Source organism: Balaenoptera musculus, chromosome 8 (genome assembly GCF_009873245.2).
Source record: "Balaenoptera musculus isolate JJ_BM4_2016_0621 chromosome 8, mBalMus1.pri.v3, whole genome shotgun sequence".
NCBI lineage: Eukaryota > Metazoa > Chordata > Mammalia > Artiodactyla > Balaenopteridae > Balaenoptera > Balaenoptera musculus.
Window position 1 is genome coordinate 61,458,398 of NC_045792.1, and position 25,995 is coordinate 61,484,392.

At 49.7% G+C, this 25,995-nt stretch overlaps 1 protein-coding gene across 24 annotated transcripts in view; it reads left to right on the plus strand.

Moving 5' to 3' along the window:
• The window catches only part of PPFIBP2 (PPFIA binding protein 2), a 151,545-nt gene extending 125,550 nt beyond the window's left edge, over positions 1–25,995 (plus strand). For 8 of the 24 annotated variants that reach the window (XM_036860136.1, XM_036860144.1, XM_036860140.1 and 5 more), the window contains 16 exons: positions 1,895–1,962; positions 3,520–3,577; positions 4,510–4,551; positions 8,168–8,306; positions 9,490–9,522; positions 9,952–10,093; positions 10,800–10,928; positions 17,480–17,630; positions 17,920–18,031; positions 18,255–18,343; positions 18,657–18,779; positions 19,993–20,118; positions 20,786–20,974; positions 21,961–22,137; positions 24,327–24,392; positions 25,552–25,995. In XM_036860136.1, the coding sequence (XP_036716031.1) occupies positions 1,895–1,962; positions 3,520–3,577; positions 4,510–4,551; positions 8,168–8,306; positions 9,490–9,522; positions 9,952–10,093; positions 10,800–10,928; positions 17,480–17,630; positions 17,920–18,031; positions 18,255–18,343; positions 18,657–18,779; positions 19,993–20,118; positions 20,786–20,974; positions 21,961–22,137; positions 24,327–24,392; positions 25,552–25,620 (1,713 nt within the window). In that variant the 3' untranslated portion in view covers positions 25,621–25,995. Of the gene's footprint in view, positions 1–1,894; positions 1,963–3,519; positions 3,578–4,509; positions 4,552–8,167; positions 8,307–9,489; positions 9,523–9,951; positions 10,094–10,799; positions 10,929–17,479; positions 17,631–17,919; positions 18,032–18,254; positions 18,344–18,656; positions 18,780–19,992; positions 20,119–20,785; positions 20,975–21,960; positions 22,676–23,388; positions 23,547–24,326; positions 24,393–25,070; positions 25,364–25,551 lie in introns of those variants that run through there. The other 16 variants (XM_036860151.1, XM_036860143.1, XM_036860147.1 and 13 more) reach the window with 12 other exon arrangements.

Here is a 25,995-nt window from a genome sequence, read left to right on the forward strand (position 1 = left end):
CTGCGTTTCCAGTCATGATGTGGGGTTTCAGCAGGCCCCAGGAGCTTACCCTGGGCCTGGGGGAGGATCTAGTCAGGTACCAGTCAGGTACCTCTCAGGTGTAAATCTTGACAGGTAGAAAAACTTAAATCGATGGAGTTAGCCCCCGAGGCCTCGGGAAGATCACTGAGGGTGGGGAGGCATCAGGGCCTGTGCTCCGGTTGGGAGGGACAGCATAGTGGATACTGGACTTCCCAGGATAGGAATTTTCTTTTTTAACTGGTTTCCTTGTTTATTTTTGCCTTTCATCTCTGGACTGTAAGCCTAGACCAAAGGTGTTCTTTGTTTTATTTACCACTGTCTCTCCAGGATCTGCAGTGATGCCTGATACCCAGTAGGATTCAACAAATATTTGTTTAATGAATGAATGAATGCATCTTGCTCATTTGGAGGGATAGCTGAACTTTTGAAGTGATACATTCCTATTTCACAGACAACGTCCCGCCTCTATAACCAGCATACAGATTTCCTTTTTTCTTGTTTAAAATTTGATCCAGTTCTATGAACCTCTCTGGACTTAGTCTAGATACACGTAGGCAAATTAACTCATAGATACAGATCTCAGATGAAGAAGGGGTTTCAGCCCAGGATCCAAAAGGTTCTTGAAACTCCAGAACAGTCACAGTGAAGAGGATCCTAGCAGTCCAACTCAACCCTTTTAATTAAGGGAGGAGCAAAAGTGTCACCCGGTGGCCCAGTTATGTAGTCAGAGCAAGCATCCCAGATTGCTGGCAATAATAGCAGTAACTGATACCCAGTACCTCTGGGTGGTCCCTGTGATGAGCACTGCACATGACTCACCTCATTTACTCCTCATGACCCCATTGGGATTCTTCTTTTATTGTGTTGCGGCTGAGGCTCAGAGAGGGTGAGTAATCTGCTCTAGGTCACCCAGCAAGTAGATGGCAGAACTTGGACTTGAACACAAAAGCCCAGGCTTTTAACAACTTACGTACTATGATGCCAGGGTTCTTTCTGTGGTAGACCAAAAAGATACTGGGCTTCTAGAGAGAAGAGGCAGCCCTTGCAGACAGGAAAGATATCAAATTGCATCCTTATCTACCACCAGATTAGCTCATGTTCATTCCACCCTTGATACTCTTGCCTTTCTGGCCTCCTTGCTAAGCTCATTCTCATTTCTCAAGATTCAGCTCAAGTGTTCTCCCCTCTGAAGCCTTCCTAACCTTCCCACCAACAAGAAGGATCCCCTCCCTCCCCTCTGTCCCCATATTACATTATAGGTATTGGTATCAGAGGGACATGTTGCATTGCTCTTTCATCCTAATTAACTTACCTGACTCCCTGATATGGGCAGTGCTTGCCCCACACCCAGCACAGGGCCTGGCAGGCGGTAGATACTGCTCGTGTTTGTTGACTGACTATATGAACTACAGAGTTGCTCATTGCCAGCAGAAATCGACTCCGGCTGACCTTTGCCAACAAGGAATGTTTTTAAGAGGGTGTGCAGTGGCTCACTGAATGAAAGGAAAAGCTGAAGAACCAAGCTCAGAAAAGGCAGGGGCAGCAGGGATTCAGGTCTCAGGACTGACTTGTCAGGACTCTACTGCTAGAATGTGAACTTAGGCCCTGGAAGGAGAGGCAAGTTGGCCAAGGTTGTTCAGTATATCTTCCTCCTTGTCTACAGCCGTACCACCCTGAACGCACCTGATCTTGTCCAATATGTCTTCCTTTTTGGCATCTCAAAAAAGCAAGGCATTGGAATTGATGTAGCCGCCACGGCTGTACCCAGGGGTGGAGATGTAACTCCCCAAGAGGAATTGTCCAAAAACGGGGAAAGGATGGTGGGTGATCTCCAAACAGTATCTGTCCAGTGACTCTTCCATTTCCGGTGCAGGTATCTCCAAGAGGTAGCTCTCCCACGGTGGGACCACCCCCGCTACCGCAGAAATCACTGGAAAGCAGGTAGGAGGCCCAAGCATCTCCGTGGAGCCACTGTGCTCTCAGGCCCCTCTCGGGGCTCCAGACGTGGCAGTGAGCACAACCACCATGTCCTGAGCACACCTGCCCTCCCTTTTGGCCCCAGCAGTGGCCACAAGGGCCAAAATGGTGGAGCAGTCATGAACCATGCCTACCTGCCCTGGCCACAGAGGGCCTTCCCTTCCCACAGGCTGAAGGTCCGGGTCATTGTCACTGAGAAAAGACTTGGCCAGGGGGTGGGGCCTCAGGAGAGGTGGCTGCACCTCATCTGTGCCCCCTAGTGGTCCTTCAGAGCACCTTGTGAGGTGTGCCTGCCATTCCCGTCAGCCCCTCTGGTACGTCCCTCCTGCTCTCAGGGAATCTAGCCCTGTGACAATCCACATTCTCCAGGGAGGACCATTTCTCCTCACAGGGAAGTTGGTCCAGTTGCCTTGGGGAAGCTTCACATAGCAATGAGCTTATCATGAGCTGGCCTGTGGGGTCACTTCACTGCCACCTGACTGATTCCCTCGAAAATGAACCTATTTCTAGTTCCCTACATCAGCTCTTTTGAACACATTTCCAAGTTATGGGGATCTGGAGCTTTACTGCTGAGAGCAGGCTGCCTTTCAGCCAAGGTATCTGGGGAAGACAGCCACAAGCGTGGTGGGAGCTTCCCCAGAAGGGCACTGAGTCTTCAGAGGTCTGAAGCCTGTGCACTCCGAACCCCATTTTCCAGAAAGCCATCGTTCCCTGAGCCTTTAGCCTCAGAGGAAAACGGCAGTGTCAAGGAGGGCAACTGGCCAGTCCTTAGTTTTGCAGAAGAAGAAATTTGGTTGATGAGTTCACTCGGAAGTCGGCACTGAGTGACTCACACTGACCAGACTCACAAGAGACTAATGTACTAACAGGTGCTGATTTATTCATATGAACTGAGAAATATCACTACCAAGGAGATTTGACACAAGGTAACCCTGTTGCCTCTTCTCTGTCCAATTGGTGCCCTTCTCTGCAAAATAGCCCCGGAGAAAGCAAATTCCTCTGAGCAGACTGCTCAGGGCATACAGAGACAGAGCAGAGGGTTGAAGGATCCTAGCAGGTGATGCTTTGGAGCTGTGGCTGATGTGCTCATCTCCACTCCAAGGTGGCACCACCTCCCTCGCTGGATTACTGTCAGACTCCCAGACCAGGCAGTATTGGCTTTTGACTCCACAGACATTGGCCTCCTTTCATGACAACACAACAGCCAACTCCCACTGATGCCATTGAATTGAGTGTATTCGGGTTTTTTGAGGAATGCCAAGGACTTTTGATTTGGATTTCAGTGATGCTCTCATGCCCTCACCAAGACATTGTCAGACCAGGCCATCCCCAAAGTGGGCCAGTCTCATCTTGTGTGTAACGGTTATGATGAGAGGGTGTTTTGTTTTTTTTCCTGCCCTTGACCCTAAGCCCAAGATAGACTACCAGTTAAACATTTGAAGTGTCCTCTGCACGAATGATACCACGTACCTCCTTCTCCAGTTACTGTTTCCTTATTGACTTTCTTTTGTGTTTTTCCAGGGCTCAGAAAAAACTCTCCTGTAGTCTCGAAGACTTGAGAAGTGAATCCGTGGATAAGGTCAGCCCATCAGTCTATCCATAAAGATGACTGAGTTACTTCTTTGTGTCCAGCACAGTGCTGGGATACACAGGCTGGGTCCTGTCCCTACCTCAATGAAGCTTTTATCAAGTTTGCTGGGCAGGCAGGAATTACAGGAACATTTTGAGAAAATGTTCAGGTGTGGTGTGGCCCAAGGCATCCTAGAGTCAGGGCAAGTCAGGACACGCTACCTAGAGTTGGTGAGAGAAGATGCTGAGGTGGGCACGGGCAGGTTTGGGGAAATGGTGGGGAGTAGGAGGAGGTAAGGTCAGAGCCACAAGTCAGATGGAGCCGGAGAAGATCTCGAATCCTGGCCCTATTTCTCCAGGGCACTTGGGAGTGTTGCACAGATTTTGAATGAGGACATAATGTGGATAAAGGAGACCCCGGGGGTGGGTTATGGGATAAAGTAGATTGGAGAGGAAGCTTTGTAAAGAGTCTAGAAAGGCATGAGGAGGGCTTTGTGGCCCCTGACCAGGTGGGTGACCCCCATGCTGAAGGGGAGGGTCGCAGGCTCTTGAGCAGCAAGGTCATTGAAGATGCAGGGGTTCTGCCCTATAGAGAAGCTCCAGTGACCTTGCCGCATAGATCCCTTGATGTCCAGCAGTATGCCAGACTCCCTGGTGATACAGTAGAGAACCAGGAAGGATGGAGCTGGCAGTGGCTTTGCTCCCACGATCACGTGCCTCTCACTCCCCCGATCAGATTGCTGGTAGCTGCCCGGGACATCTGTCCATGAGGTCGGGCAGTGACCTGTGTTTCCTCCACGGATGGTGATGATCTGACATAAAGATGGGGAGGGAGGGGTGAGCCTTGCAGGTTCAGGCAGGCAGGTGGCCCTGAGTTGCTGTTGTGACTAACGCAGTTCTCTTTTTCTCCACATAACTGAAACCCTCCTTGCCATCCCATAGTGCGTCGGTGGGAACCAGCTCTCCCCAGTGGTAGAACCCAAGGTACATTAACCGCATGTCCCTTTCGTCTATATGAGGTTGTGCTGTTTGCCAGAGTCTTTTCACTTAGCAAGTTACAGCTTTGGTAACCTTAAGATATGTTAACTGCAAGGGGTAGAAGGGTGACAGGAAAGACGAAACTTCCTCTCCTGTTTTCTTTTTATGTGCACCCTGCTGGATCCTGTGCTTTCACCTCTATTATCTGTGGGATAGGATTTCTTATTATCTCCTCCACCTTATAGGCTCTGATAATTCCTCTTTGACAAGGCAAAGTAGATCTGATCTCTGGGAAGGGGGGATATGATCACAGCACACAAGTAGAAGAATATGACAGCTCTCGTCCTTTCTGCACTGATAAGTCATGATTAAAAAAAACCCAGGAGCACTTCCCTGGTGGCACAGTGGTTAAGAATCCGCCTGCCAGTGGAGGGGACAGGGGTTCGAGCCCTGGTCTGGGAAGATCCCACATGCCGCGGAGCAGCTAAGTCCGTGCGCCACAACTACTGAGCCTGCGCTCTAGAGTCCGCGAGCCTCAACTGCTGAGCCCACGTGCCACGACTGCTGAGGCTCACGCGCCTAGAGCCCATGCTCCACAAGAGAAGCCACTGCAATGAGAAGCCAATGCACTGCAACGAAGAGTAGCCCCTGCTCGCTGCAACTAGACAAAGCCTGCACGCAGCAATAAAGATCCAACGCAGCCAAAGATAAATAAATAATTAAAACAAACAAACAAAAAACCCAGGAGCACATTGCAGCCTCAGGTGCAAGGATCCTTCTGTAGCGTCCCCTCACATGGGTGTCTGGCCCTTGCTTTCTGTGACTGAGAGCTCATGACATTGTAAGACACCCCCTGTGTTCTTTTCCAGCTCTGTCTGTTAGATCCATCTCTGGACTTCCCTAGAATGAGCATCCGCTGATCGGCTCTCCCTGTGGAGTCCGTGGAATGAGCCAGTCTCCCCTGCTCCTGACAGCTCTAGAATTGGAGTCCCTCAGTCCCTCTCTGAGTTATCATCTTCTCATGTGCACAGGTCACAAGCCCTTAAAGTTCCTATTCTGTCACCTTAGGATGAGCCCTTGGTCCTCAGTGTGTGCTCTACGTTGTGCCCTGGACCACACTTGAGCCTGATATTGTAGATGGGGTCTGCCCCGTGCATACCTCGCTCCAGGGACTGATGCTGTGGTTACTGCTGTCACTCCAGACCCTGGGCAAGGGATAATTCTCTGTGCCTCTGTTTAGTTCTGTCCTCGTGTGCTAGGCCAGAGGCAGGAATTGTTATTCTTTATTTAGAAACAATAAAACTGAGGTTCTGAGGGCCTAAAGAGAGAGGGTTTGGCCCGAGTCGGTCTGACTCACAGCCCGGGGTCTTCCCGCTCAGGTGTGCTACCTCTGTGCTGCTTTAGGGCAGCTGGGTCACCAGCCATCTGCTGCTCCTTGCCTGAGGTTTCCATCCCCCACCCCTGTAACCGGGGTTATTCTTCTCAGAGACTGCAGGCGCAGAACCGACTTCAAGCATTTCTGTTTCCTCTGTGTCGTGTTCTTCTGTCGCATCCCTTTCTCCAGCAGTGAGTCCTTCCTTCCTAGCTTCTCTTCTTGGCTGAACAGAGCTGAGAGAGAGCCCTTTCCGTTGCCCTTGGTTCCTTTCGTCGTCTTTCTCACAGGTCTGGGCCGCCTTTGAAGCCCGTCTTACAGGAGGCTCTGCCCTCTTTATATCTCAGTTCCTCAGCGACCTCCCAAGGCAGCCCACATGGGAGACCTTGGTTGTCTCTGCCCTGTCTTAGGGAGGCATGTGTGATGGTGCAACAGGAGATCTGTTTCTGAGCCCGCCCCACTCCCACATCTCCTGTATAATATGGAGCTGGGAGGCATGCCCTTCAGTTCTCGAAACTTTTTGAATGCTGCCTTCCCCACCGTCAGTGGTTCCCGGGTCTGACTGTGCATCAGAGTAATCTGAGATTCATTTTAAAAACACAGACCCCTGGGGTGCCCTCCCAGAGGGGCTGATTCATGGGTGCAGTTGGGACCTGGGAATTTATATTTACAAGTGTCCCAGGTGATTATGAAGCAGCCCTTGCATGGGCTAGTATTTGGAAACTGTTGGTCTTGACCACAGATCTGATCAGGTTCAGCCTGTACCTCATGGGTCATCATGAATTTAAAAATTGTGTGGTCTCCATCTCTTAAGGTTCCAATTATTTCCACTTCACCAGCCAGCTCCTTCAGAATCCCTTGAAAATTTAGCCCACTATTCTCATATCTCTCCTTTCTGAGCTGATTTATAGAGGATTAGTATTCAATGTTCAATGACTGAATTGGATTTCAAACAATTTCTAGGACATGCCTTTATAAGCAAACCGAATTCAGAAATTTATTGGGCACTTGGCTTTTAACTAAATGAAACTTCAAAAGATGTCGCCGCTGGGGACTTCCCTGGTGGCGCAGTGGTTAAGAATCTGCCTGCCAATGCAGGGGACACGGGTTAGAGCCCTGGTCTGGGAAGATCCCACATGCCGCGGAGCAACTAAGCCCATGCGCCACAACTACTGCAGCCCGCGTGCCTGAGCCTGTGCTCCGCAACAAAGAGAGGCCACCGCAATGAGAAGCCCGCGCACCGCAACAAAGAGTAGCCCTCGCTCACGGCAACTAGAGAAAGCCTGCGCACAGCAACGACAACCCAACACAGCCAAAAAACTAAATAAATTTATAAAGCCAAAACAAAACAAAAGATGTTACCGTCACTGAAGTCTCCCATTACTTTTCTGACTTGTCAGTTTTGAAATCGGTTTTGTCTTTCTTTTCTACTTTTCTTCTGGGTCCAGTTAAGTGATCCACAGTTGATTACCTTGGTAACGTTGCTTTAATTTCTCTTTTCTTTTCACTCAAATGCATTCCACTGTGTTTCCCTCAGGTTTGTGGGTATGTAGGGCCCATTAAATCCTTCTTGACCAAACAAGTGCCATTCTTCTTCCCCTTTAAATCAACTTGTTTCTTTGGGACCCTTTCTGTGGCTGCGGTCCGAGCACGGGGCCCACTGCCCTGGGGCTGAACCTCATGCAGACTGTGGTCCTCAGTTCCTGGGGAGCTCCGTGCTGGCATGTAGCCCTCTGGCCCGCTTCTGCTCACACCTCCCCCCGAGTGTGTGCTTACCGTCTTGCTTCACCTTAACCTGATATTTTTCAAAATAACTATTATCGTGATATATAAATATAAGTAATAGATAATATTATATATTCTAAACATACAATAAAGCAATAGGTACAGCTTTTATTGGAATGCTGGTCTGTGTATTCAAAGAGCTTGAAGGGTAGTTCACAGCTGTTGAGTCCTTGAGCTTCTGAGCGCGAGGCCAAATGGCAAAGGCTTCCCTTTCTGCTTGGACTCGGTTGCAGTCAGCCCTGGATTTGGGCTCGACTCTGTCCCCATCTCACTGCGTGGCTTTGGGCAAGTTTCTCTCTTTCTCAGAGCTCTGATCCCATTTCCTGGCCTGGAATAAATAATCTTTCTGAGGGGTCTTTGAGTCGGCCTAAGTTTAAAAATGGCTCTCAGAGAGCGGGGAGTTGTTTCTGCATCCAAAGATTTCCTAACTGGGTTTGAGGCTCTCTCTCCCTCTCCTTCCAATAGGACGGCCCTTTCCTGGTGGAGCACAAGTACCCCACGTTACCTGGGAAGCTTTCAGGGGCCACGCCCAACGGAGAGGCTGCCAGATCTTCTCCCGCTGCCTCCCCGCGTGACCCTGCAGGGAGCGGCCTGCTGAGGCTGAGTGAGTGTCCAGGCCCCAGGCTGGCGGCCTCTGGAGCCTCGGCCTTGGCATCTCCACTGCTGCACAGGTCCCTGCGCCCCCCACCATAGCCCACAATTGGAGAAGCGGGGTGGGCATGGGTGGATGGGACAAGTCCTGCCTCAGGGTGGTCCCACGTCCAGAGGTGACTGCTGTCTATCTGGGCACAAGGTTTCCTTCCAGAAACACTTCAGAGCCCCAGAGAACCAGGGTGTGTACCCACCTTCTTTCCACCTGCAATTACTCTACCCCCATTGCCCCGCCTCCTCTCTCCCTCCTCTCTCCACCTGCTCCTGCCCTTCCCTTCATTCCTCTTTCCCTCCCTCTTAGACACCTCACTCCACCCTCCCTGGCCCTCCCCCCTCCTCCTTTGTCCTCCTGATTTTCTCTTTCCTGTCTCTGCCGTCCTCTCTGCAGCCTCCCTATTACCAATAGGATGATATTATGTGCTCTTCCAAGGGAGAGCATTTCCTTAGAGAAATGGAATCAGTGGCCACTGGGCAAGGATGTCAGTCCACAGGTATCCTTTTGGTGCTTAGGATCTGAAATGGAGGTCTTTGCACAGTAGGCTGTATTTCCTCAATAGCAGCAGCAGATCAGTGGGGCCCAGAGTGGAACATTCTGGTCCCGACAGAGCTGTCCCTACCCTTGACTTCTCATCCCTGGCTGTTCCCCGAGCCCAGCCCACGGGTTGACTTCTGCCCTTGGCCAGTCCTGCCTTTGGCTGCAGGAGTTCCAGATAAGCCCTTGAATGAGTATGTCCTAGCGACACTCAGACTGTGGACTTCCTGCAGCTTCGGACCATTCTCGTCTGATCTAAGTGAGCTCTGGCACCCACACAAGAGCAGTGGGTGGCCCGGTGTATTCAGTCCCCGCTGCCCCTCGCCCCTCCCCGCATGTGGATGCCTCACCGGCCAGGAAGTGACACCGGGAGCACTTGGTCCCCTCACATAGGGCTGCCTCTCGCCACCGTGACCCTGTAGGTCAGGCTCAGTCACCATTCACCCCCATCCTTCCTCGTGGGATTAGTTTTCTTTCTGTTTGAGTTTTTCCCTCTTGCTTGATGACTCTTGTTTATTTCTTTGCTTCCCTATAACTCTGTTGGGCTGGACTTTGGCCTCTCTTGCTTCTTCGTGTGGCTTCTCTGCTTCTTGGTTGGCTGGAGATCGTGGCCGGAGTGTCAGTGCCCCCGTGCTAGGTACTGTACCCTTCCAGGTGAGGTGGGGAGTGAGATTCCCTTATTTCCCTCCGGTGACACCCTCCCTTTCCCGAACATTCAGACGGGTCCCCCTCCTGCTTGTATTCCCGCATCTCCCTGGGGGAAAAGAGAGGAGGCTCCTTGCTGGAGTTACCCTGCAAGTTTGGGACCCCAAAACTCTTAGAATTTGAAGACGTTCGCTCACCCAGATTTGAAACCTTAAGCTCACTAACTCCCCAGAGAGAAAACCTGGAGTGTGCCTGAGCCCCTGCTGGTCTCTGAGATCTTGCTGTAAAGTTCTGTCCTGAAGGCAGAGCTGGGCAGACTTCCTGACTCCCACTGAAGGGATGGCCCAGGCTCAGGGAGAAGGTTTGCAGAGGTCATGTTCTTTCTTGTCATTCACGTATCATTCCATTCTTTCAATCTCAGGAGACACAGAAAGTGGTTGGGACGACACTGCTGTGGTCAATGACCTCTCATCCATGTCATCGGGCACCGAGTCCAGCCCCCAGTCTCCCGTGACACCAGATGGTAAACGGAGCCCCAAAGGCATCAAGAAATTCTGGGGAAAGTAAGTTGGTGATGATCATAATTACATTGCTTGGAATTAATATTGTTCCTGAGTGGGCAAAACGTCTCCATAACCCCCTGTATAATTAGATGCTGGAACAGCAGTAAGTACAGAGTGGTTATGTGTAGAGAGAAGACTTTGAGTCACTTTTTAGGGCCTAGAGAAGGAGAACTATGAAAGGAGCCCATTAAATATAGCCGGTTGCCTTACGTGTCATTCATTTTAGGCATCGATCCATCCCACAGACCCTGAGCACATCCTCTGCAGCTTATATACCACATGTGCTTTGGAGAGATACATGGATGAGACCAGTTTCTTCCTCTGCAGGACTCAGTCTGTGTCTTAAGAAATCTTTGAGGACAGAAAGATGAGTCCTTTCTGGCCCTGCTGACCGAGTCTGCGAAATGAGGCGGAAACTGGGGCCTCCTCTCAGGCAGCAACCTGCACTTTGACCCCTGGGGAGAGGGGCCCAATCCCAGAGCCAGGGTTAGAATTGAGGCTGGGTCTGGCCAAGGAGCTGTCACAGGTCTTGATGCTGGACCTCTGGGGAAGCACTGGGAGGCAGGGGTTCCATCCCAGTGCCCCGGAGCCCCGAGGCACATCCAGAGCCCCGCGTATGGCTCGTGAGGCCCTGTGTGGGAGGCGTGCACTGACTACAGGCTTTCAGCCTGCCCTCTGACATCTCCACGGATTCCTCTCCACACAGAATCCGAAGGACTCAGTCAGGAAATTTCAACACCGATGCCCCGGGGGTGGCCGAGTTTCGACGAGGTGGACTCCGGGCAACTGCAGGGCCAAGACTCTCTAGGACCAGAGACCCCAAGGGTCAGAAAAGGTAAGCCTCCCTCCACTACATCTACAAGGAAGTGTGTAAAATCCTGGCTAGGCTGGAGTGGAAACGGGGGCTGGATGCCCCAGAGATGGAAGGCAGGAGCCCCTAGTGCAGAGCTTCTCGACCTTTCCCCTTTGACATGTGTGGACATTGCTCACGCTTATTTATAGGTGCACCGAGGTAAAGGCAGAGGCTGCCTATAGCCAGAGGTGCTGGGGCGGGAGGTGGCGCTCTGGCCCCCCTGAGGACCCCAGCAGCTCTGCACATCTGCAGTCCACTCTGGGCAGGGCCTTGGCGTGATAGGTTGAGAGGCTCCGCTGCAGCCATTCAGAGCACAGATGCTGGAGTCAGAGACCTGGGTTGGAATCTCTGCTTAACCACTTCCTAGCAGTGAGCCCTAAGCCAGGTTCTGTAACTTCTCTACACCTCAGTTTCCTGATCTCTGAAGTGGCGGGGGTGGGTGTCAAAAACAAGTGTTTGTGAAAGTTCTTATGAGGTTATGTGAGCTCCTGCACATCTAACCCTGGTATCAGCTGTCTGCCATTCAAGGGTCACCTTCCCCCGGGAGACTGGGGAGAGAGCAGCACCTGCCTCTGGGGCGGTCCCCTCCTTCCACACAGACCTCTACAGAAGGGTGCTGGGGTGCCAGTCTGCCCTTATCCCTCATGACACACTGTACCACACCTTCCTGAAGGGTTAACTGAGGGAGTTGTAAAGGGATCAAAATGGGAAGTTTTGCATGACTGTTCCTATCACGCCCTAATGAAAAAGCATTAGTAATGAAATTTTCCCAGAGATCGCCCTGGTGGACCCCCTCTAGTCACCAGCTTTACCCCCCTTCCTCAGATCTCCCTGCTCTGAGAAGAGTGCCTCCCTTCCGACTTGCCCAGGTGAATCTTTACTCCTGTGTCTTAGGGAAACCCTTTTCTGCACCCTCTGCTCCCATCAGATGATCCCCACAATACACTGTCTCCAGCGGAATATCTCCTAAAGTCTGAGTTACTCAGCCAAGGTCAGGCTTCTGGGGGCCTCCCTCAGGATTGGACTGTGACATTTTAAATCTAACCAAACAGTGAAAAGTAAGATTTAACCCTCTTAAATTTCATCCCCCTAAGATTGCCATACACCAGTGCCAAGTGCAGGTGATTACTGAGTAAGATGTGCACAACTCACACGTGCATTCTAGAAACCATACAGTCTGGATCCCAATGAAGGGGGAAGAATGTTTCCCTGGTGCAGCAGATTGTTCACAGACCTGACCCCCCCACAGAAGGGAGCACACACGGATGCACCCTGCTTCCCCCCTCAGCCCCCCTCAGGTTCCTAGGCTTGGCCAGGCGCTCCCCTGTACACACCCTGGACCTTTGGTGGGCATCCCAGCTCCATCCTCCAGGTGCCTTACAGAGAAACCTGGTTCTGCTCCCCCAGGATCGTGGAGTGGTGTTCACGCTTCTAGTCACAAAAAATGCTCAGTAAACGTTAGCTTCTGGAGGCTAGAGAATCTAAGCATATGGTCTGAGAAGGCAGAGACCAATTCAGAGACATTAGAAAATGAGCCAAAGGAAGCATATCCATAGAGTCCATGAAAAGAGAATTCTCATCTACTTGGCAATCTTCTGACCTTAGACGTGAGTGTTTCTGATGGTTCTGAGATGGAAAAATAAAGCCACCAGAGCTTGAATGATGAATTTTTGTTCCACTTCTGGCTTTTCTTTAGGAATGATTCTTGAAGGGGGAATCACTGGTCAGGGTGTAAAACTTTTCTAAGACCCGCAGGTATTTTTCCTTAGGTCCCATCCACCGTCTTACAAGTCCCTTTGGTGTGGGGCAACCAGTGTAGGGAACCTTCTCTGCCAAAGGCGAAACTGCAGTTCAGCCACAGGGTTGCTTTGTTTGGATGTCTTTGTGCTTTGTAAACAGTAGCAATGGATGACAAGGAGAATGAGAATGAAGTCCTGATGAGACTGTATGTTTATCACCACTCTGCTTATGGTAACAAAAATGAGTTTGCTGGTGGGAAAGAAAGGCTTTTATTACTCTTAAACAGAAATGTGTTATAATTATATGCTAATGTCCTCTGGTATTTATAGTTTGTAGATATTTAGGTATAGCCTTAAAAAAATTTTGTCACCAACATTCCTATAGGAAAAGTTCGTTGTTACTGAAAGTCTCCAGCCCCAATCCTTTTTTTCCAGTGAAACAGTTGTTTTTTAATATAACATTTGATAATGACATTTCATAGCAACTCTCTCAGGTTACCAGAAGAATAATTTTTTTTATTTTTTTCCCATTTTGCTGATTTACATTCCAGTCGGCACTGCTGTACAGTGAGTGCTTGTTGCACCTACAACCTTGTCAGCATTAAGTTATTGCAGCTTTTCTTTGTTTAAAGTTCTAGTTTTGTAGACCTCCAAAAATTACATTTTTATTGTTCATTTAGTTTACGTTATCTTATTTCTTCTTTTGTGAACTGTGTGCATTTTTGCCCACTTTTATTTAGTTATTAATATCTTTTAGTTATTTAATATCTTTCTTATAGATTTCTATCTGTATATATTAAGCTACTAAGCTACATCTAAAAGTTGTAACAAATTATTTTTTAGGTTTGTTGCAGAATTTTACTTTGATATATGAAATTTTTAGGTTTGTGTATAATGAAGTTCATCAACTTTTCCTTTGTGATTTCTTTCATTATTTTGTTTTTAAATTTTTTGCTGATTGTTTAAAAAACTGGTTTTAAACTATGAGTTTAAAAAAGTGGTTTTCAAAAACTTTAAAAGTTATCTATTTGGGGATTTATTTTGGTGTGTGGTGAGAGAGGTTTTTTTCCCCCAAGAAAAAGCAGAGTGTAATGTTTAAGTCTTTAAAGCCACATGGCCGGATCCCATCCTTGTGGAGGGGTTTTCTGAGTTGGTCTACAGAATGTATTGCCGTTAGGGACTCTAGCTTATGAGGGGTCTCTGATCAGACTGCTTCCCTGCTTCAGGCCCCATTTTACTGCCTTTCTCCCATATTCACTGTCAGTGTCAGGTTTATCATGAATGTAAGGAAGCTTAAGCTTCAAGGTCAGTTACTTGCCTAGACCCCTTCCACAGCCCAGAGAGGGTCCAACCAATGTATTGACAAGGCCGTGTGTTTTGAAATTTGTTCATAAGTAAGATATTTTAAACAAACAGTTTTAAGACTGCTGACTTTACTCCAACTTTCCCTTGGTCTACACTTTGCCTAATATCAGATGATGCTGGAATACCCATGGGCATTTTTGGGATCTGGCTATGGGGAAGTTGAGTTGGGGATCCATTTAGTTTGGGTTTCGTGGGATTATGTTTATGTGGTTTGCAGTCACTTCATGTTTGGTTTACTTAGGTTTAGTTAATTAGCTGTCCTACTATAAAAATGGCTTCCAATGTGCCAGTGTGCCCAGCATTCTGATACAAAGATGCAAAGTCAGAGATCTTGTACCAAAATGAACTTGTCCTCTGGCATTTGGTTTTAGAAGTATGGGGTAGTGGAAAAAGAAAGAACATTTGAAATATGCAAAACCAGAAGCCAGTCTGTGGAAATTCTTTCCAATCATCAGATTTGCCAAATCCTCAGCAGGAGATTTGGTTCTCTCAGATGCTTAGTCAAAACAGAAGTCCTCTCTTTTCAGAAGTGCACTTACTAATGAAATATATACATACAATTATAAGTGTACCCTGTGTGCTCCGTCTACCATGGGAATGGCCTATTTGATAAATCTCACATCATTTTAACTGCAATTTGGAAGGATGTTTTGGAACATGTCAATAAAACAAGTGGTTTGGCTGTATATGAAAGGTACTTTCTCTGCCATCTCTAAATTACTTAATAGCATGTTCAGCTGTGGCCCTGGACAAGAGTATGGGAGACCCTGGCACTGACAGAACCCCAGGAGGGTAGGGAAGCTGGGTCTGCTACTGTGGGAGCAGCACAGGCTTAGGAGGGCAGAGGCCACTCACAAAGGGAGAAATGGGAAGACGATCGAGGGTAGAGGAGCATCAGAGCTCTAGGGTGTTTTGAAAAGCTCTACAGGACGGAGGCTTTCAAATTACAGTCTCAAAAACACTTATTTCCCCTCAGAACTAAAATATCCCTCTGATACATAGAATATTTGTTTCTTCCCAATTCCCAGAAACCAGAAAATAAATGAAATTGAAAACTAATAGAATATGAAATAAGTGATAAAATGAGCATTGAAATTGAGAAACTATTCTGATAATAAGAAAAAAAAAATCCCAGATCAAACCAAAAGCAATAATTCACTAAGAGGAACAGATAAATTCCAAACAAAAATAGTAAATAGGTTCCTAGAGTGTTGTTCATATAAAGTGAAATATATGAACACATTGGCAAAAGATGAAAATTTCTTGCTGATTTTACATGATATACTGACATTGACCAAGATGATGTTGCCTAATATGCAACAGCCACGAGGACATTAAGTAAATGTTATCAATTCAAAGAATATTTAAGATTAGCACTAAAAAACTTGAACGCTATGGAATTTTACAGCTCGCATCTAAAAGACACTTGATAGAGGTTTTCCTAAATTTGATGATTCTAAAAATGTATTTGACAATACCATTTATAAATTGTGAAGCTAAAACTTAAAAAACCTATCAAAATAACAAAAAAAAATATTGGTCAGTCATGCTAGAAGAAAGACGGAAAGCTTCTCAGAGAAAATACAGCCCCACCCCATCCACTGATTCAAACAACTGCAGATCGGATTTCCACTGGTTGAATCCGTGGATGCGGAACCCACAAATACAGAGGGCTGAGTAAACTATGCCATTTTATATAAGGGACTTGAGCATCCCTGGATTTTGGTGTCTACGGGGATCCTGGAACTAATCCCTTGGCAGATACAGAGGGACAGCTATGTTATAGAGTTGTTGACATATGATGAAGCAAAGAATATGCACCCCAAACATGAAGGTAAAGTACTATAGAGGTATATCTAGGAGGTATATCTAATTAATAAAAATATTATTTTTCAAAAAAAAAAAAAATATTATTTTTCTGGATTTCATGATCTTTTTCAGTTTGATTAGATTTATAATTTTTTTGTGATTTGTTTTCTTATTCTAAATACTCATTTTGTTCCTAATTCCATATTCAAACTGTGTACTTTTCTTAGCGGGCCCCCCCAAATTTTATAAGTTCCAGTTCTCACGAAACCTGGATCTGCACCTATTCATGATTCATTAAAACCCAGGCTCCAGGCTGAGTGACCAGCACCTGCTCTAAGGTACACATCGTCTCCAGCGCTTGTTCTAGAATGGTGCTTTATGGTCATCCTGGCCCTTTAAGGAACACCCTCACTTTAAGAAATTGATGCCTCATCTAGGCATTAAAAAAACATTTTTTTTTAACCAGCATTTTAAGAATACTTTCTTGGAAGGAATCTTTTAGAATAGGTAGTCTTCTATAGTCCATGAATCCTCCTTTAAAAAATGAATATAAAGTTGCTTTGCCAACCTCCATGCCCCCCCCGCCCCCAAGACTCAACTGGGATTTTGAGTGTACCATTACCTTTACACTTTAAATGAAAAATTGATGTCTTTAAGAACTGATGGCTTTGTAATACCCAGGCTTCCTGTCTAGGAACATGATCTAGCTCTTCATTTATTCATGTATTTTTTTATGCTGCTCAGTTGCGTGTCATAGTTACCACCTCCCCCCATCCCCACATACAGTTACACAGGACCCACACATTCCTTATAAAGACAGCTCCTAGACATTTTATAATTTTGGTTGCTGTGAGTGCATTATTTGAACAAAAATGTTAGTATCTGTGCATTGATGGTATATAGAAAATTATTGATTTGTGTATGTCATAAATATTAGGAGTGTGTGTATTTTATAACTAGCCACCTTACTGAGTTCTCTTGGGTTTTCTAGGTGGGCAATCATATCATTTGAAAAGAATGGCTTTCTTTTATTTCTACCTTTCTAATAGCTATATTTTTTATTTTTGTCTCTTATATTTGCTGCAACTCTCAGACTAGTATTACTAATGTGATTAAAAAAATACTGTCTTTTATTAACTTTACTGTGAATGCCCCTAGTGTTTCATTAGTAAATAAGGCATTAACTGTTGTTGATTGGAGAAAGGTTTTTTGTGTTTTCTTTTTTAATGTTAGATACCCTTTTCCTAGTTTTCTAAGCATTTTCCTGAAAACGGTATTAAGCCCTGTGTAAAACATGATTCAGGTGTGGATCTTTATCCAAACGGGGCTGCGACTCTGGGCTTTGGCTCGCGTGCATGTGCACATGTGAGCACAGCTTCCTGAGGAGCATATAACTGCCCCAAGCTCCCAGCAGCTATAGACTTGAGATTCAGACCAGGGGTTATCCCGGGAAACTCTAGCGTCTACCCTCAATGAGTGCATTGTAGTGGGATTTTGTTCAACTGGATCCCATGATGGGGGTTTCTGTTTAAACCTAGTCCCTTTTTGTGAGGCGCTATTATGTTCAGCTGGAGCCCAGGCTCTCCTGATAACTGGGTCATGCTGTTTCCTGCTTCCCAGTGATGCCAACGCCCCCTTCGCCCAGTGGAGCACAGAGCGTGTGTGTGCATGGCTGGAGGACTTTGGCCTGGCTCAGTACGTGATCTTTGCCAGGCAGTGGGTGACTTCTGGCCACACTTTACTGACAGCTACCCCTCAGGACATGGAAAAGGTAAGGGCTGAGCCCTGGGCTATAGGAGGCTCCCATTTCTCCCCAAACCAGCACATGGGGAAGTGAGGCCCCCCCACCCCATTCCTCCACTGCCCACCCACGCCCACACACAGGAGAGTGGACAAAGGAGGGCGAGAGTCTCTGTGTCACTTCAGGTTGACCCCAGGGCGCCGGGCAGAGGTCCGCTTGCATGCTCCACCAGGTGGAGTATCCCCACCGAGACACAGCATCCTCTGAGAGCCAGGCTGCCCGCCGAGATTTCACGTCTGTCTTCATCTTTCACTTTCAGGAGCTGGGAATTAAGCACCCTCTTCATAGGAAAAAGCTGGTTTTAGCAGTGAAAGCCATCAACACCAAGCAGGAGGAGAAGTCTGCACTACTAGACCACATTTGGGTGACACGTAAGGACAGGCATACGTGTGTTATGTTTCTGGCAGCTCCCTGGGAATGTGTGCCTCAAAGACAGCTGTGTCCTTGGGACAGGCAGACGGATTACTAAACTTTAGGGGAAATACAGCTGGAACTGAAAATGATAATTTGCTGCTGCCTTTTCTTTTCTTTTTTTTTTTTTTTTGGCATCCACAGTCTCCCATTTTCACAAATTTCACTTCCCCGTTTCTGTAGGTTGGCTTGATGATATTGGCTTACCCCAGTACAAAGACCAGTTTCATGAATCCAGAGTCGACGGGCGAATGCTGCAGTACCTCACTGTGGTGAGGATCCTTCCTCCAGTGTTTCACTTGTCCCTGTGAACACCCAGCTCAACTCAGGTGTCCCCATGGCGGTATTTAAACTTGATTCCACACCTCCCTCATATCCTTCAGATCTAAAACTGTGTCGTTTGTCACATAAGAGGTCCCAATTAGCAGAGTATGAACCATTGCGCCAAGGAAAGCTGTTGCCATGTCCACATGCATTCCTGACGTGTAGTAGACCACTTGTCTGTGTATGGTCTGGGAAGGAGCCTCGGGGGGTGTTTGTCACTTTGGAAGCTCTGATTCATGAACCAAAACTTTACTTTTCCAGAATGATCTACTTTTCCTAAAAGTCACCAGCCAACTACATCATCTCAGCATCAAATGTGCCATTCACGTGCTGCATGTCAACAAGTTCAACCCTCACTGCCTGCACCGGCGGCCAGCTAATGAGGTGAGGGCAGGACACTATACCTGTCCAGGTAGCCAGGTAGCTGGGACACCTGTAAGATCGGGTGTGAGAAAACCAGAATGACATAGTCATAAAGTGGCTGCATTTTGGACCACGGTGCTGCGGATTCTTCCCTTTACTAGGGCTTCATGGTGCCCCAACACGCCTGTGGCCTGAACTCTGTGTCCCACAGCAGCCACTAGCCCTCCAACTCCCCCCACCTCCTTTTGGGAGACATATGCTATGGGCTGGAGGGCAGTAGCAGCAAGTCTTTCAAAGCCATCATAATGATTAAAGGAGATGAGGAAATGGAGCAAAGGAGAGGGAAGGGCAAGACCAAATGGAAAGACGGTGTCGAAGCAGGCAGGGGAGAGAATAAGAGGATCCCATAAGGAACCAGACATTTCAGAATAGATCCCCCTACTCGTTGGTAGAAAATTAACTGACCTCCAGCCCCAGGCGCACAGGGAATCCACGATCAGGTTTTGCTAGAGAAGGAATTGTGGAGGTAAACACAGCAACCCAAATCCTGGAGAATTCCCTGATAATGTTCCAGGAACCTCGGAGTTCTGGGTGGGCCCCAAAGCTACAGAACTGTCAGTCACGCCCCGTCTCCCATGTTCATGGGAGCTAAGACTAACCCTGCTGTAAGAGTAACTCAGCTTTCCGGGGGATTAAAAATTCGTATCTCTACTCTCCGTACCCTCTCTTCTCCCTGTTGCACAAACACGTTTTGAACCTTCTATATGGTAGGCACAGTGCTGGGCATTTTGAAGACCCAGGTGCCACTTGAGGGTACTTAGGTATAAGTATCTTAACGTGTGTTCTCCCAAAACATTCGGCCACACCAGTGAGATCTTGATTCTATAAAACACTCAGCGCGTAACTGATAGTCCTCTTTAAAGTTGTGTTGAATCACTGAATGAATAACTCCATGCTTTCATGTGTTAGTCCCAAAGTAACCAGAGTCAGGGAGTAACGGGATTCTGGAATCAGATATCTCAGTGTAGAAGATCATGCAAGTTCAGTGAGAGCTTTATTTCTTGGAAACTGGGAGGGCTCTCAGGCAGCTGGCCTGGAGGCCTTGGTCCGTAGGCGTTAAGGATTGTCTTTGGCAAGGCATTCGGGGCCGGCTTACTCACAGGGACTGGCCCCACAGAGGACCCTGGTAGGACCTGCAGGCCTAACTTCTGCACTCTCCTTCTCCCTCTTACAGAGTAACCTTTCTCCTTCAGAAGTTGTGCAGTGGTCCAACCACAGGGTGATGGAATGGTTGCGGTCCGTGGACCTGGCGGAATATGCGCCCAACCTTCGTGGGAGTGGCGTCCATGGAGGTCTCATTGTGAGTGGCTCTTTGGGCTGGTCCACCTGCCTCGGTGACACCTGGGGTATTCAGACACTGCTGTCTTAAAGGCTAGACAGGCATCCCAGTAAGAAATGTTGATACTTCATCTGAACCCCTTGCATAAATTGAAGTCTTAAAGTAGAATTTGATCATTTTGTGGCTGAGAATTACTAGATTTCATGCAAACAAGATGGCTTCTGGAAAGACTTCCCAAGCCACAGACCCAGAGGAGTCCAGGAAAAAGGGGCTGCGTGAGAACTGCCTGTTAACCAGGAAGCTCCACCTGCTGCTGGAGGGACATAGGGCTTGGGAGGGAGGGGGAGGCCACCAAAATGTACCCTCCTGCTTGTCATGATACGATCTGCATCAGCACTCATCTGTCAAGTGGCAAAGCCAGCAGGGAAAGGAGGAAGGGGTGGCTCAGATGTCCTCCAGAGTAGACCCTGGGAGACAGCCTTATCTAAGAGGGCACAGCTCTCTGCTGGTTGGTCACAGAGCCGGGCCCTATGTCAGGGAGACAGAGGGGAGGGGGACACAGGACAAGTGGATGAGCGTCAGCCCCTGCCCTGGGGCCGCCCGGGCTCCTGGGGGCCTGTTTCTCAGTGTCATCACCTAGAGCCACCGGTGGTCGCCACTGGGTGGCTTGTCTGTGGTTTCTTCTTAGATCCTGGAGCCACGCTTCACTGGGGACACCCTGGCCATGCTTCTCAATATCCCACCACAAAAGACACTCCTCAGACGCCATCTGACCACCAAATTCAATGCCTTGATTGGCCCTGAGGCTGAGCAGGAGAAGCGAGAGAAAATGACTTCACCTGCTTACACACCACTGACCACCACAGCCAAAGTCCGGGTGAGTTCCCAGGCCCTTTCTGGGGTGGCCACAGGGGCCTGCCTTCTAGCCCTTGAGTTGTGTAGCAGCTGACCCAGCACCTGGAGCCAAACCTAAGTGGGCTGCCTGGACAAGGATGCTCTCTTGGCTTCTGCCTTGGTTTCTACCTTCGGTTTGATTTTCTGTTACTCTTTGTTAGCCCAGTTCCCGGCCACTCTTGAGTCCAAGGGTGTGCAGGTTTCTTTACACAGAAATGACATATACAGGCAGCATCAGGTCCTCTCTCCCAATGCTGCCTTGACTCGCTGTGCAAAGCAGACAAGTTCCCGAATGTGGGTTCCCTTTGGTCAGACCCATCTGCATTCCACATGCCATGTGGGGTCCTGGTCTAAGCTGTCTTGCCAACGTAAGGAGTGTCCCTGTGGGTAGCCAGCCGTGGTCACCTTGTGCTGTGGAGGTGGCCAGTACACAGCCATCCAGAGGTCTCGAGGTCATCCAAGCACCAGCGCCGCTCACTGGGGCTCTGAATCCCACAAAGCCCATTCCACCTGCCTGAGCTGTCCTGCCAACTCAGGACAAAGCTGGAGCAGGGAGGAAGGGCCACCTAGGGCTGTCCGTGTGGCTTCCCAAGGTGCTGTGAACAGAAGGCAGGGAGTGCTCCACGTGTGACGCCAAGTCCTCTGAGCTCAGCCTCTGTACAGACTGCGGCACCCTCTGGGAATCCCCAGTCCCCCCGGGGAATGTGAACGTCACTAGTGGGACAGCAGGGCTAGCGTTTCAGGCACGGAGTCTTGGAGGAGCAGCTCTGCTTGCTCACGATGATTTATCTGTTGGCTTTTCCCCAGAAGGACAATTGCTTACAGGGGCTCTATTTTGTTAAGAGTTTTTCTAGAAGCAGTTTGCCTTATTCCTTTCCTCGTCGGCCTGTTCTAAAACGTATCGTCAGTAGTAGCTGCACACTAGCTTGATAATCTCTTTCTCATAATCTTGCATCTGCTGTGTTTTAGCCAAGGAAACTGGGATTTTCACATTTTGGAAACATAAGAAAAAAGAAGTTCGATGAATCGACAGACTACATTTGCCCAATGGAGCCCAGCAACAGTGTCGGTGACAGTCACAGGGTCTGTATTGGCTACCAGGGCCTCAGCCCCCTCGATGCCCCTGAACTGGATGGGCTGGACCAGGTGGGACAGATTAGCTGATGCCTTTGTCACCTGTACTGTCTGTGCGTCCTGAGAGCTCACAGTAACTCCGTGTGTGTCACCATGTAACTGCACCTCACCCCCTGTGTATGTGCATGACTTGCAGAGAACATTCCAGCCATTGTGTACCCGTGGGCCAGTCTTTCTCCAAATCCTGAGGGTGGCCGGGTATGGAGCTGCATCTTTGCTAAGGGGCCAGCCTTGGGGACTCAGGAGGAAAGACACTTAAAGATGCTTGTACGTTTTCAGTAAGTCTGAATGTCTACCTTCAGCACCAGTGGCAATACCTGAGCTTGGACACAGGTCCAGAGACCACGGACAATCCCGAGAGGCTCAGCTCTCAGGCCCCTCGGCTGTGCCCCCGTTGAGGGCAATCCCAAGTGCCTTAGGCCTGTGACCACAGTTTTGGCTGAGGCTGAAGGGACAGCAGCAGGAACTTCTGCCCCAGTGACAATGGAACTGTTGTGCCTTCCTTCAGAGGCAGTCGCTTCTTTCTGGTAATAAAACCCATATTTATGTAGAAAGCAAACTGCACAGCATATCTTTAATCTTGTCCAGGGAAGTGAGTTGGGCGCATCTAGAGATGGAGTGCTGCTCATCGTGCAGTTCGAGAGCCAACGCCGCTCGCCGCTGAGCTGGGTCAGGATTTGTGGGTGTCCTGGGTGAGGGGGCTGGAGCAAGGAGGGACCCCCATCCTTTGGAGGTCTGTGGCCTTGCTTCAGGCTCCACTGCCCGGTGTGAAGCTGAGAGGCACTTTGTGTCTCACATCCTGACTGGAGGTCACATCTGTCGTGCAGACCCCGAAGCTGGTTTCCATTCCAGCGGATGGGCCACCTAGTGAAGGGGGCGTGGGGAGACCAGGCGGCCTTGCTGGAAAGGCCCTCTGTTCTTTCATGTGTTGTGCCAGCTCTGCTGTGACTGACCGTGCTGGGCCTGTAACCCCGTGGGGGCTGCTCTGTTGGTGGAGCTGGAACAGACCTGTCCTCCTGACTTAGAGGCTGACTAACTGGTAATGGGTCTTCCAGACTGGCCTGGCCTGGCCAAGGACAGGGGGAGGGACACACCTGCCAGTCTGGGCTCCTGCTCGTGAGATCCCAGTTAGTCCCAGCGCAGCTTTTGGCTCTGCTGGGTCCCCGGGCCTCGTCTGCAGAAGCACGACGGCAGCATCTTAACTGTCTGGTGGATGGGGCAGGGCCTCATGACCCCAGTCTGAACACTCTGATTCTGTCCCAGATGGAGGCGATGTGAAGATTTGCTGCTTAACCTACCAGCAGTCTCAGGCCATGGCCTCCCAGCCTCCCCTGAAGTCCAGCCAGCAAGAGATAAGGGCACAGACTTGCCAGCTGGCAAGGCTGCTGTTTGATCCCAGGGCCGGGATCACTGAATGACAGGTGCTCCCCGGGGCTGATACCCGGGCACTGCAGTTTCAAGCCACAGTCAGGGCGGGCTTTGTCCCTTGTTTCTTATCGTGTCCTGGTGGGAGAATCTCCGCATGTGCCTGCTTTCAAACCGTGCATGGAATTGTTATGTAACTAGTTCTCTGTGCAGCCTCAAGCAAGGCCTGTATCACTTTGTGGGCCCCAGTTTTCCCACCTATAAAATGATTATGCTCGATGCCCTCAAAGGGCAAATCTACAATGTCCGAATAGGTTTAGGGAAGAAGGAGCGGGCCAGCACTTGCCTGAGAAGGAGAGGAGGGAGGTTCCTAGGAGTGAGGACGCCCTGGCAGCTCCCTGAGGATGCCTAGCTATGCCTATACTGGGGCATCAGTGTCTGGGGTCCTGCTGCTGCCGGAAATTTTCAGTGTGTTCAGCATCCTGAAGGCCTTCATCCCTGCCACTCTCTGCTCCTGGAAGTAGCTGGAGCTCTGAACCTGTGCTAAAGGGCTGCTCTGACAGGGCCCGTCTGTGCCCTGCTCCTGTGTCCCCTTAGTGCTGGCGCCGGGGTGGGGACGAAGGAGAGTGTGTGTGTGATGGTGTGGGACACTGGAGGCTCTGCCTTTCCCCAGGGACAGAAGCAGCATATGCTCCACCCGTCACTCCTCAGGGCCTGGCCCACTCCTTGCCCGCTCGCCTGGGGAGCACGCCTGAGCAGGCTAGGACTTGCATGCCACCTCTGCGAACCACGAGCTCAGTCCACATGTGCTGACCAGGCTGCTGCCCATTTTACAGATGGCACCTTCGGAAGGCACCCTGACGCAGATAGGGCTCCTCTCCCAAGACATTCACCGCCTCACGGTAGGACTCTGACCCTCTCTCCACAGCACGACAGGCGCTGGGGAGGCCCCGGGAGCTTGGGGTGGTGCTGGGGCAGCCCCCGTGCCTACTCCAGAGCCTGTGGCAGCAGGGCCTCTGCTGGCGGAGAGCAGATGGGGCTGGGGGCTGGGGCTGGGGCCTGAACCAGGCAAGACGGAAAGCAGCCCAGAGGCCTTCTCTGTTGGCCTGCTGCCAGCCTTGAGCTGAAACCAGCTAAGGTGTGCTAGGTCTCAGGCCCTCTTCCCAGGCCCAAGGCTGGTGAGGAAACCAAGATGCTCAGCAGCTCTGGGCCACCTGCCTCGTCAGCCCAAAGCCCAGGCCTCGCCCCTGGCTTGGTGGCCACTGCTCTGCCCTCTGCATCCATGAGACACACATTTCCTATCACGCCTCTGGCTTCGTGGACACCACAGGCACGTGAGCACATCCTGGCATGTCCAGGGGGGACAAGCCATACCATATGAAGCAGCTTGGACCAGGGCAGAGGAGCCGCTCTGGAGGGAGGCTGACCTGGTCCCTGTCTGGGACCTCGGGCAAGTCGCTGTCTCTCCGGTCCCTGGCTTCCCTAATATCCTCCTTGCAAGGCTGCTAGGCAGCCCGGAGCTGGCAGTAAAAGGCCAGTCACAAAAAAGATTTACATTGTTGAGGCCCTGTGCCTTGCAGGGCCTCACAGTTCCTAGACGGCCCCAGCACTGAGCCCAGCGGCCAGAGCATCCAGCCCGTTGAGGCCTTTGCTGATTTACTGAGGCAGGTAATGAAGGCTGTATCCAAGGGCAAGACGGTCAAGGAGGTGGGCGCGTGCAGGGGGGGGGGGGGTCCTCCCCGAATCCAAACAAGATCACTGTTTTCAATTTGTTTTTTTCTTGGCTCACACACTGAAATGAATCTACCCAGCCTTGCCCTTATCACTTCTATAGGCCTTTGGTGGCCTTGAAATAGCAACTTTACTTCTAAAGGTAGGAGCAATTTATTGTTGATAGTGTTGTCTATTCTGACCCAACACGTGGGGTCCCTGGGACACCATGAACTTACAGGGTGCTGGAGTCAGGGCCACACCCAGTGCCCTGCTGCTTCCCACATAGTGGCCGCAGGGCAGCCTTGACCAAAACGCTGTTGAACAGTGCCTTCGGCTGTGTCCTTTCAGACTATGCTCAGCCAGGACCAGCTGCTGACCGACTCCCGCCTGGCCGCTCCCAACTCTGAGGACTGGTGATGACGGTCTTATCGCTGGCAGCCTGGAGAGGCACGTGTGAGGGCCTGAGTCTGCTTCGAGGGGGGGCTGGCCCATGGCCACCCGCGGAGCCCAGGCTGGGCTACAGGACATCTCCAACATGGGTGCTGACGGGACAAAGCGGGGCTGTGGAACAGATGTCCAGGAGGTGGCCCACATGTTTTCAACTGTGCTGTGCTCTTCATTGTGCTTTTATACCTTTTGTACTTTTATACGTGGACTGTAGACCACTTTTGTGGGGAGGGTGATGAGATGCCAGCACAGACTCAATGACTCACGCCATCCCTGGTGACAGCTGGGGGTTCTTAAACCAAAGGGGAAGGGCTGTGAGTCATAAAAGCTTTGCTGGAAAAATAA